The sequence below is a fragment of the Bactrocera latifrons genome, unplaced genomic scaffold, assembly GCF_001853355.1.
Source record: "Bactrocera latifrons isolate USDA-ARS-PBARC rearing strain unplaced genomic scaffold, ASM185335v1 scaffold_1658, whole genome shotgun sequence".
NCBI classification, from domain to species: Eukaryota; Metazoa; Arthropoda; class Insecta; order Diptera; family Tephritidae; genus Bactrocera; species Bactrocera latifrons.
Genome location: NW_017535139.1, coordinates 1 through 12,598, shown reverse-complemented (window position 1 = coordinate 12,598; position 12,598 = coordinate 1). Strand labels below are relative to the sequence as shown.

The 12,598-nt window shown below is 34.8% G+C and overlaps 1 protein-coding gene across 1 annotated transcript in view; it reads left to right on the top strand.

The window, feature by feature from the left end:
- Nucleotides 1–9,848, top strand: part of LOC108966607 — a gene marked incomplete at its 3' end in the record, with an annotated part of 10,873 nt that extends 1,025 nt beyond the window's left edge. The window contains exons 2-3 of the mRNA XM_018929602.1: nucleotides 6,240–6,337; nucleotides 9,641–9,848. Of these exons, the coding sequence (XP_018785147.1) occupies nucleotides 6,240–6,337; nucleotides 9,641–9,848 (306 nt within the window). The remainder of the gene's footprint in view (nucleotides 1–6,239; nucleotides 6,338–9,640) is intronic.
- Nucleotides 9,849–12,598: the final 2,750 nt, after the last annotated feature.

The following is a 12,598-nucleotide window of genomic DNA, read 5'->3' as shown; positions in this document are numbered from 1 at the left end:
ATTATGCCTCTCAAAACACCCGTTCACGGTTTAATAATAAATGGTCATGAATGAATGCCATTTTAAGTTTTTGAAGCTTCCACATAAACTTTTGCAACTGCCTCCTCGTATGTGGTATTGAAAACTCAATGAAAAATGCTGTCAAATTCCCTACAAACTAATTCTCTCTTTTCCATTTTGCTTGTCGCTTCGAAAGTTTTGCATCATAATGATGCCTCGTCTGATAGAATTTGTGACTCCACAATTTAGTTTTCATGAATTAGAGGTGACACTTCATTGTTGGCAGATGTTCAACTCAAGGATTGATTAACTGATTGGCGAATGAAAGCAAGAAACTTGCTTTGGATTTTTAATAAATATTTGATTCAGTAATGTCCGCTTCAAGTATTTAAACAATAGAATTTTGCTGACGCGAGCCGTTATTTAGTCTCCTTTCAAAAAAATGCTAATATTACCCAAAAATTGTAACCCGCTTACAGCTGTGGTTTTAGAATCGTAAATTATGTTCGTCAATTAAATTATTTTAGATATCATAATAGAATTTATAAATTTTGATATCAATGCAAGTAACCCAATGAATATTGGCTTAAAAAATAAGCAGCAAACCAAACTGCTGAAAGTAGGAMCATCTTTACCTCAGCACAACCTCAAGTGAATTTTTTGTAACATATTCGGTTTATACGCATATATAGGATGATCCACGGTCTGGGTGGCCAATTGACCGGCCCAAAGCATGAAATTATTTGTCCGCAGAAGTGTTCTCTCAATAAAAATCCATTGATTGATGCGATTTTCGGGAAGKGGAAGTGGTCACCGAAATCACGAGCTAAATTATTAGCATCACAAAGTCGGTTAAAATGGCGCGATAATAGTCGCAACTGGCGTTTACGTTATCACCGGTATTTTTTTAATATTTTCTTTGCTGCGTGCTGGATGTGAGTAATGAATACTGGGTCTCAAGAATTGTGATGGTGTTGCGAATAGTACACTCAGTAACCCGAGTAAGTTGCGTGAAGCACGCGAAATACATGCTTTACAGAACGTGAATTTTCGTAATAAAGTCTTTCCAGGATGAAATGGCAAACACGTGCAATCTAGTCACAAAAAAAGGCTATTGAAAAAAGTACCTCTACTTGGATCACCCGTAATAATGTCACGGATAATGTGTTCCTTGTAATATATGCGCAAGAAATAATTATATCTGTTATAGTCAGATTCACTCACAAATATTTAATAACGATTCGATTAGGATTTGGAAAGCTAAGTATTTTAATAAAGATCCTTATTGTACATTCTATTTCATTTAAAAATTGTATATGTAATAGAGTGCAAAGCTTTTAGTAGGAAAATCGGCCTATATTTCCAAGATTGTACAGATGAGCTTAATCATAAGCACAAGCTGGTTCAAAAGAAACACAAAGGTTTCCCAATGGGCCTAGAAGAGTCGTTAGACATACTCCTACAAGTGCGCAAATATGAATTTTGCTATATACTAATTATCCAAAAATGTATTAATTTTCCTCTTAATAATTAAATATATGCAATTATTTTCCTATTTTATTAACACAATAATATTTGCTCCACTTTGGTTTTACATTTAAATTACATTAGTTCACTGCAACAGACAGGAAGGAAATAGCAACCAAAATTGTTGCAAATTTTATGACCGAAATGTTAAAAGCATAGAGCGGAAGCAAACACATTTAATTAATGCTAAATGGTAGCGTTTAATTCGAGATAAAGACACACTATGTACACAGGTATAAGAACATCCACACATATAACCAAATACAGTAGAAGTTTACATAGTGAAATGCTAATTTGCGTAGCTTTGTGTGCGCTCAAATTCAGACCGCTACCGCTAATAGATACCACAAGCGAATGCGCTNTGTGCTAAGTTTAGTGCATAACTCACTCTCGCTATTGATTGTCGTTGTTCCTAGACTGAATGTTCTCTGCTCCGTTCTTCTTTTGATTTTCGGGCATCTTTAGCAGATAAGTGAACAACCCCAAACTCTGGCATCTCATTTTTATGTAGCAACTGTAGCAGAGAGTACACAGACCGTGGAAAGTCAATTCGGCGTCGTTCGCAGCTTCTCGCACTGACGTGTAAAACGACTTGGGGCATTATACGTCGAGATCTTAAATTGAAARGAACAAAATGCATCTTGTAAAAGAACTGAGCTGAAGAAGATTGAAGAACCGTCATTTCATCCAGAATAAATAATGGTTTGGTGTAGTTTGAGAGCTAGTGAAATCACCGGTCCACATTTTTTCAGAATTGAAGCCGATCAGAGCGTAACCGTCATTGGCGACCATTATTGCGCCATGGTAAAGGACTATTTGATGACTAAAATTGAAGCTCGTGATTTGGTTTCAACAGGACGGCGCCACTTCCCACACATCGCATCAATCAGTAGATTTATTGAGAGAAAACTTCGGTCTATTTGACACCAAGATCATGTGATATCACACCGTTAGACTTTTCCTGTGGGGATACGAGGTGTGTTCAAAAAATATTGCGAATTTTGTGTTTTTTTTATTACTAAAAAACAACGCATAAAGCGCCCACGACTACAACCATCACTTAGCAACAAAAATGTCAAACCAATAACTTCTCAGCACTAATGATTCTCGTCAGGCAACAAACTGCCTAGCCGATATGCTTTTATATGCGTTTCCAGTTTTCCCCAGTATTTGTGTAAACTGCCGACTAGCTTCAACACTTTAACTTTTGTCGATTACTGTGTAGGTCTTAAACACCGTTTAAGTCGAAAAGTGAAGGTGTGAAATGCCAACACGCTGTCGCACCCACCCATTGTTTTGTTTGAATGCGTCAATCGTCTTACCAAGGTGCGCCTAGGCATATGTATGCTTACTTAAGGTTTTGTAAATATATTTTATTCATTTTCTTTGATTTATATTTTTTTAATTTCTGCATCAGATTGCATGACATAGATTTGGTAACTAACAGTCATGTAAAATTAATGATATTTCGGATAGGACAGTAAAATCGCAAAGGAAATATAAAAGATATATTATATAAATTTTTTTTTAGGGTGGAATATTTTCAGTAAGCTTATGGCAATGCTTTCTGAGGACATTTACAAAATTTCAGATAAATAACTTAACAAATAAAAATATTGTCGATTACCTTAAACGTTGCTCAATTGTGAAATTTTTTCCAGTGTGTTCTGTGCATTCATTAACACATCACAACATCAGCGCATCAGTGAATTCGGTACGTTTTAATACTCACRTTAGTTCGAAACGTAGTTAGAAGTTATAAAAATATTAAATGTAAAGGAAGTAACTGGTTGAGCGTCGATTCCCTTTTACCGCCTCTACGCGAATGAGATGTGTATAAGAGACAGACTATGTACACAGGTATAAAAACACCCACAATGCTAATTTGCGTAGCTTTGTGTGCGCTCAAATTCAGACCGCTACCGCTAATAGATACCACAAGCGAATGCGCTTTGATAGCGCCAGATGCGTGAGCAGTTTTTTATTTATAAAAACACTCTAGCAACGGTGTGTGTGTTGTATGTACGTGCAGCAAATCTGGTTGGAAATTGTGAGCGTGTAGTCGATGATCACCGGTGCGTAGGAGTAACATTTTCGACGAAATTAGTTACACATTATAGTCTACATTCTAATTTGTCCCTAAATTACGCATTTTAAAAGCATATACTTACGATATAATTTGAAGATTGTATTAGATTGATTTCAGTGTTCTTATGTGAAGAAATATTATATACATATAAATAAAGATATAGAGTTTGTAGCATTCAATAATTAAATTTTCATACAGTAGGGTGTTCTAAGGTATGAAACAAAACATTTCTTTTTCAAAAATTGTATCGCTTACTCTTTTTGTGGAGACATCTTGAAACAAAGCATTATTTAGCCATAAATATCACGTTTAGACTGATTCTATTTGGTTAAATGTTCACCTATTTTTAGTTGAGCGCTAAGATGTGCTAAGTTTAGTGCATAACTCACTCTCGCTATTGATTGTCGTTGCTCCTAGACTGCCTGTTCTCTTCTCCNATTATTTATATTAACATATACGTTTCAAAAACAAAGTGTATTTAACAAATCTCGCTCCAAAAAATACTTAACAATATCTCTTTAATATAAACGTAGTGACTACAATCGTAGTTACGTATACGCCATGTATAACATAAAGGTGTAGATTTTTAATTAATAATTTGCCGTCGCTGTTCTGATTAGCCTGTTGCTACAGAGAATACTAGTTATGTTCACCGAACCGTTGTAGGAAACACCTAAAACTAATCGAGATATGTTGATATAGAGTTATAAATATTTAAATTAGCAGGATTAAGAAACGACTTGAAATAACAAATTACGCCAGAAATATTAACTTTTCCCTCCAAATTGGTAAGAGAGAGTTTTATTGGAGCCAATGAAAGAATGTAATTTATTGGGAAAATCCCATATCTCGGAACCCGGCTCAATAATTTCGACAAAATTTAGTACATGGCATTCTTTTACGATACGATATAATATGACAATGCTAAATTGAACTCAAGCTAAGTGTAGCAACAAGTGAGTAAACAAATATGCTCAGCACATTTTACCATAAAGAAAAAACTTATCAGCGATTTTATTATTGTTGTTTGTTATTAATACTTATGAGCATGAAAATAGAAAAAAAGTATTATTGAATCATTGCTGCTTCAAATAATAGATCGTGCTGATAATTTATATATTTATTTGTAACTAAATATAAGACATTCAGTGCATAATGTATTGTACGTTATACAAAATACGAGTATGTAGGCATACGTGTGTACGTGTCTGCAAATTTTAATTGCATGTAAATGACTGAACTTAATCATGCGAAAAGATATCTTTACGCTCTTGTAAATCGCTTTTCACTTTTGTGCTAAATTCTTCCACTTCCAGCATCGCTTTTACAGAATCTCGTTATACTGAGTACTCGACATTTCGTTTGCATGCTGTGTGCATATATTGTGTTCGTATGCGATTGCTTTACGTTCACACATTTTATCATTCACTTTTGTTGACAAATGCCTAGGAAAGTATTTTTTTTTAACTTTTCTCTAGTTTCAGATATTTCGATATTGTGCTAGACATTTCGTTTATTTTTTTGGTTTCAGATTGCTAGGAGATTTGAAATTGTGGGTATAGATAGATAATAATTAGGATTTCCACTGTGAACTAAGGTCTATTRARCCCTCTTCTATATCAAAAAATTTCAGTCGTCACTCAGATCATTTGTACATGGTTGCATACTGAGGGGCGGCTCAGCCTTCCTATATACTGCTCCCCTTATAGCACTTTGATTTCATAAGCCGAGATCGCCTTTAGTGCCGCTCGACTGTGGCTAAGTATAGCAATACCTTGGTTGCGACTGTTGCGTTGGAGATGGATTTCGCATACTGACTTATAGTAAATACTTCTGCTTGAAAGATGCTTGGAAAACACCCCATTGGTATGGATGGAGAGATTGGTATGCGGTTCTGTCTTTGTAGCGGCGTCTCTTGGAAGAAAAGACATTGGTGTGTTTTAACGAACGACTGTTATTTTTGAAGAGTTGGTCTTTAACCCTACCGTATTGCACCATTCATTTACTATACTTAAGCCCTTTTGAACTAGGTCGCAGAGATTATTCTCAAATTTACATCTTGCCATTACGAAAACATCATCGACGTACTCCTGGCATATAATCCAATTATTTAGAAGTCCCATAGTAGGGGGATATAACTCTACCCTGTGAGCAGCCTCTCGTAGTAACACAGCACTTTGGGGGAGGACACAGTGGTTTCAGATATTCTAGTACGCAGAACAGCATCTATTCACCTTTATACTGGAACCGGCACATTCTTTTTCTCCCGTGCCCTGATGACGCTTGCGTGGGTCGCATCATTGAAAGCACCTTCGCTGTCAAAAAAGGCGAATGTCACATTTGTATGGTAGCGTGCCAAGCTTTTGAGACCCTCTACTTTATCAGCTGCTAAATTTTGAATTTTTAACTTTTTATATTTTTAATTTTTCCCGTATTCTTATAAGATCAATAAATAACTAGTAAAAATATGGAAATAAAAATATTATTTGTCATCTTTTATGACACTTAAAGATCACCTTAAATTCATACCTCCCCCAAACTCTAAAAAAATTTTTTGATTTAACTAAGGTCCAGAAATATGCATTCATTTAAGTAAATATTTTATTTCCTCTTCCTTTTGCAGATTTACCAAAATTTGGTGAGCCATTACAAAATGTCACGGTACCAGTGGGGCGAGAAGCGGTACTGCAATGTGTTGTCGATAATCTGCAAACCTACAAGGTAAGTGGTCATAAAAAAAGTATTCATGTATACATACAAAGAGATGTGTGAATCAGTAGTCACGAAGTGGATAAAAAAATATGATAACAATTTTTCTACACAAAATAATGGTCAATTATTCAAACAACAAAGCAAAAACCAGTAATTTTTCATTAGCTAAGAATCAGATAACATATAAGAGAGACAATGTAAAGAGCAGTCGAGCCCAAAATGGCTGATGTTTTATAGTCACCGTAAAACTACATATTCCCCAGATTACACACTTAAATGCACAACGTTTACCACACACTTCAGAGTGGACACTCACGCACATTAAAAAAAAAACTATTTGCTGATTCTTGAGCGCACTCAACCATTTTACAAGTAAATTACTATGCGTCAATACCACCATATATGTACGTAATCGTGTGTGCACATTTTGTCGGCACCTGTCGGCACCTGATTTAACACATGCCCAAAGTAAGTATGTAGTGTTGATGTGATAACTTTTGACCGTTTACTTCTCAGAATGCGAACCATTCTCTCTCCCCCATATGAAGCGTATTACATCAACGAAAATTTTCAATGAAGTGATAATTAACTTTTAGGCGTTCTAAAATGTCATATTGATATACATATATATCTACGATTTATTGAGTCTCTTCCTACCTACCTTCTGTTTTGCATACATATTTTTAAAGATTAATAAAACATAGCTGCAACAGGACACATTCGTTTCTGAAAGTACATGTTTATGTATATATGTAAAACTTGTGATGATATTGTTGTTATCAACTTCCCAGTCTAATATATAGGCACAGTATTACAATGTTTTTCACATGGTCACTATTGCCAATCTTTACGCCTAAGTGTGTGCTACAAAGTTATCTCAACCTTATAATAATAACAAATCATAATCACTGTTATTCACAATTATTAGGAATATTTTCTTATGCAAATGGATCCTTTGGCTGCGCAAGTGTAGGTCACTATAATATTAGTTTGTCAAAAAAGTCTTGCGGTATTTTCGCTAGTTGGCGCTGAGAGCGCGTAGTTCCAGTTTTATTCGTCGCATCGGGTCATGCTATATCTTTTTGGAAAGCTCATTTCACGCGCTAACATGTGGTTGATTCATTGTCGTGAGTTATAGCGTCGCAAATATGGAGCAAAATAAAGCTAAAATACGGCATATTTTACAGTACTACTACGATAAAGGCAAAAATGCATCTCAAGCCGCCAATAAAATTTGTGCTATTTATGGACCCGGTACAGTTTACATTTCTACCGCACAAGGATAGTTTCAACGTTTTCGTTCTAGTGTAGAGGTGGTCGAAGATGCGCCACGCTCCGGAAGGCCTGTTGTCGAAAATTGCGATAAAATCGCTAAATTGGTCGAAAGAGACCGGCATAGTAGCAGCCGTAGCCTCGGTCAAGAGCTGGGCATGAGTTACCAAAAAAAATGTTATGAACAATTGAAAATTCAATAATAATACCGCAAGATTTTTTTGACAACCTATTAGATTTCCTCAACACAAAATGTAAGTTATTTTGTTCGTCTAGTTGCTGCACAAATGTATATGTAAAAGGCACATTCCTATTTTTTTGTTTTTTTTTTTTTATTTCTTTGTAGAAGTAGTGTGTGGAACCTCAATCCGCTAAATCTAACCACTTCCCATCTCGTTTATCCCCTTCGGAAGAGAGAGGAAAATGAGACATTCAAGTCTCCTCTATTGTACGAACTGACTGACGCCTAATCTGTTGTAAATATCTCAATCTTATCATTATTACAGCTGACGCCTCGTTGACAGCTTTCCAATCTATAGTGGACTTACAAAATTTCCAAAAATTGGTGTGTTCCGCTTTCTTCTTATATTTGAAAACCGACGGCAATGATAGAGTACATGCTTAAAGTCTTCTATACACTCTGTACAAGTGTGCCAATATGCACTAAAGTCAATACGACATTTGTATAGGTAACTTCGAACCCACCCATGGGCACTGAGTATTTTGGTCAACATGCAAAAAAAAAAAAACAAAAAAAAGCTTTACAAATGTGCTTTTGCTTCCATGTCATCTTCTGTTACGCTTATTATTCAACAAACTTGATCTAGTGTGGAATGTATAGATCTAAATCCAAATTTAATAGCTTTAAATAGCTTCAACAAAATTGGACGATAAGACAAGCCCTCAAGTGCGATTTACCCAGGTTTATGTACCATAACGGTTTCAAATATCAATACATAGGGACGTATCTGATTTTTAAACATACGTTTATTATCGATGTAAGCTTTGCTGATGCTGAATAGTGAATAATTTGAAATTTTTTGTATGTATTCATTAACCATGTAGAATTGGTTTTGTGGTTATAACATAAAAAATTTTTGCTGCCATTATTTTCTCTACAACGAATCTCAAACAACGTTCTTTTTTAGAAGGTCACACATTAAAACCAATTTCGCTCAATATGTCTACAAAACCTCACAAAACATCTTTTCTTTTCGACGGTCACATTACAAGTACCGCTTAAACAAACACTAAGCTTTTCCTGACCTATTAATAGAATACAAATAAATATACGTATGTAAATCGATAACAATATGCTTGGTGTATGTCTATGTTTAGATATGATTTCCAACGAATTTGACCGCTGAAAGTAAGCCATCCATCTTAATGAACTTACTTTACGCTTTTATTGCCTTTAACTGCAAAGACAGGCACACACACTCTACCTTAGCTGATTCATTGAGAGACTCAGAACGGGCACAAGCAATCAGGCATATATTAAGATTTATAAATACACTTATATTCATATCCATCAATATATGATAGGCACGAATGTAAGTACTTATGTATTTATATGCAAACACTACGGAGTACTGGCTAATAAAGTGTTCAACTATTAAAGTAAACAAAGAAATTTGACATGAATTTTCTTCTTTTTTTCCTTTTCTTTCCTTATTAACCTACGCACATGCTTTCACCCATTCACATGTGGCCAATGCCTCTGGCACACCATGGAAAATTCATCACTACTATCTACTCACTCATTCATCACTCACTCACTACTTCAATGGATAAATAAACCAACCGGCATACGCGGCCGACCTCACGCACCTATACGAATGAAAATACGCAAATACAAATAAACAAAAACAAACTAATAACCGAACGTGCATATGAATGCGTGCGTCTTGCGGTCTATGTACTATTTGCTAATATGAAAATGAATGGGTTGTGTCGAACGGGTTGACACGTCGCGAATTATGCTTTACCTATACGCAAACATGCACCTGACGATTCTGATAAATTTGGTCCATTGCCTAGATTGCGTGGCTACGCGTCGACACACAAACGATACTGACGATACAAAATCACGTTATAACGAAAAATAACCGAATGAGCATAACCCATGCTGAGAAACGTGCTTGGATATTGAGAATACGTGACGTCAAGGAAGCGGACAAAGGCTGGTATATGTGCCAGATCAATACGGATCCAATGAAAAGTCAAGTYGGTTACCTGGATGTTGTGGGTGAGCACAACAAATTTAATAGAGTCAAATTGGTTGTATATTATAATATGAGAAAAGCATATGCAGAATAGTCAAAAATACCTATAAGTAGAATTATCAATTCTAAGTTAAATTTAAGCGGAAGGGATATGTACATTAAAGTGTATCATTTAAAACTTTTATTTTTATTTCTTCCACTACACTTGAAACTTTTCTTTTCTATGTTGAACAAAAAAATCGCTGTAAACTCTTAGTTTGAACTTTAAGTACTTATATTTTGATTTTTCATGTTTTTCGCACATTTTGCAGGAATATCTGGTTTTATTGAAAATCTTGCAAATAAAAAATTATATGAAATTAAATTTTAAATTATTAATTTACCATCCTCACAAAATATTTAAATAAACTCCAATTTCATTATATGCACCCTTTATTGCATTAATTTCACATTAAATTAGTTGAGGTAATCAGGCTGATATTCGTCAAGCCACGAATGATCGCATTTGGATAGTTAGGAACGTCGAGCCGCTGTTATCCCTATAGCTTTATAAATCAAAAAGACCATCGCATATCGACAACTGCTTCTCATACCCTTATGTAGCTTTGAAAATTTGCGATTACAAAATTTTAATCTTCACGACATTGATTTAGTTAAGTTAGATTTAGTCGTAGAGTGATCTTTCTGGAAAACATAGCGCTAGATCTCACTTATGCTGCGGTAAACTTCAGTTTTTTCGGTAGATACTCTTAGTTTGGATCCCAGTTAAGGTAAAACTTTTAACTAACTATTAGTTTACGGAACAGTTATCTCTTTTTATGCGGATTGTTAAGAGATTTTTTATGACATTTAGATAGACGTTAGCATCAAAATAGTTTAAATGATAGCCTCAAAGAACTCTTTGAGCGCCAACATTTTTTTTTTTTTTGTTTGATGTTTCAGTAATTAATTTTATAGTGTCGTCGTACAGGAAAAGAAGAGCTAAGTTTCGAGTTATTTTTCGTTAATTTTTTCGATTTTTTTTTGCCCTGTATCAACTGTCAATTAGCGTTTATTATTTTTAGTAGTTTTCTTGCTGGCGATTCTCTCAAAAACGCACGTGATATTTTGTATATTTAAAAGTTACGTATACGACACGTATGTCACGTTCAAGTCTTTTAATCTACCGCCATGTTTTTCACATGTTCTACGTATCGCGAGGTTGCACATGAATACACGCTTGCTCAACCAATTTACGTCTTACCTCCTATCGAGCAAAGTTTCTTTACGAAACAAGTATACTGTGTCATTGCTCACCGTTTGGGGTTTGCTGTATTATGATTGTTGCTTTGCATTCGTTGGAATAATAATTAAAACAGAAACTTACTTGTCGTAGTTTTTAGCCGAGAAATTAGAAAAGTTTTACACGGATATAATACTTCCTCTAGCGGAGAGATGGCAAAAGGTGGTCGACTAAAATGGTACATGGAAATTTGCATGCATGCTTCTCATAGAGTCCGAAACGAATGGACCGATTTCACAGAAATTCTAGGGTGACCTTCAGAATGGCCCCGAGAATATTTCTGTAAAGTTTTTCGGATATCGAATATTTTTCTAATGTTCTTTAGTAATTTAATGTTGCTCATACCCATTTAGATTTCTAAACAACAAAATTTCAACGATTAGAACGGAGCAGTTAAACAATCGTAGGTATGCAGGTGTCAGGGGATGAAGTATCATAAAGTTATGTTAGCTGTTTTTTATTACACGATTTTATTTTAAAACATTTAAAATTAGCATAAATTTATGTATATTTTTATTCATGTGTAAATTTTATTATATAACGTAAATAAAATCTAACGTGTCAGTATATCTCAAAAGAAATTAAAAATTCTGTTGAAACTCCTCTGCTCATGGAAATAACTGAGTGTTCGCTTTTTTGTAGTTTTTTCATATTCGGTTCACATTGTCACGATATGTGACCGATTGATAATCTGTTCCCGGATCGAAGGCATAGAGCCAAGACTCATCGCCAGGAACAATACGTTCCTTGACATCGTGGTAGGCGGAAAGCATTGTCTCGTAGACGTTCACGCCACGTAGTTTTTCGAAAAAAATTAGTGATTTCGCGACTAGTCGTGCTTTCACTTTTCTTAAGCTCAAATGATATTTCACTGATCTTTCCCATATTCAAACGACGGCAGTAAGATCTCTGACTATTAATCGTCGATTTTCAAGCACCAATTCTTTTATTTTATAGACTATTTTATAGACGTGTTGATCATCACTTTATGTTGATGGCTATCCTGGATGTAGTTCCTCTCCAACCCGTTYTCAAACCCCTTYGAATAATTTGTGCCAATCAAAAACACTTGCTCGCGACAAACAATTATCACCAACTTTTTCCAACATTCTGAACGTTTTGGCACCAGACATTTGATTCCGCATACAGAATTTAATGGAACATCTTTGTTGAATAATTTCCTTCATCGCAAAATCGCCGAAAGCACTTTATGTACTAGAGAAAGCCTGGCGTATACTAAATACTAATAATTATTTTGACATGACATATGAAAAGATGTCACATAGACCTAGATAAAACTTTAACGATTGGATTTTCTTTGAAGTTCTTTGAAGAAAAAAATTTTATTTTTCGGAAACAAATGTTGTTTTTAATTTCGCTGGTTTATGCTATAATGGCATTTTTATTAAAATTTAAGGCCTTTTTTGTGTATTTAAACCTTTAAAATTTCAATAATTATTTAACTTTCTCGAATTTCTTTTTTAATTATTG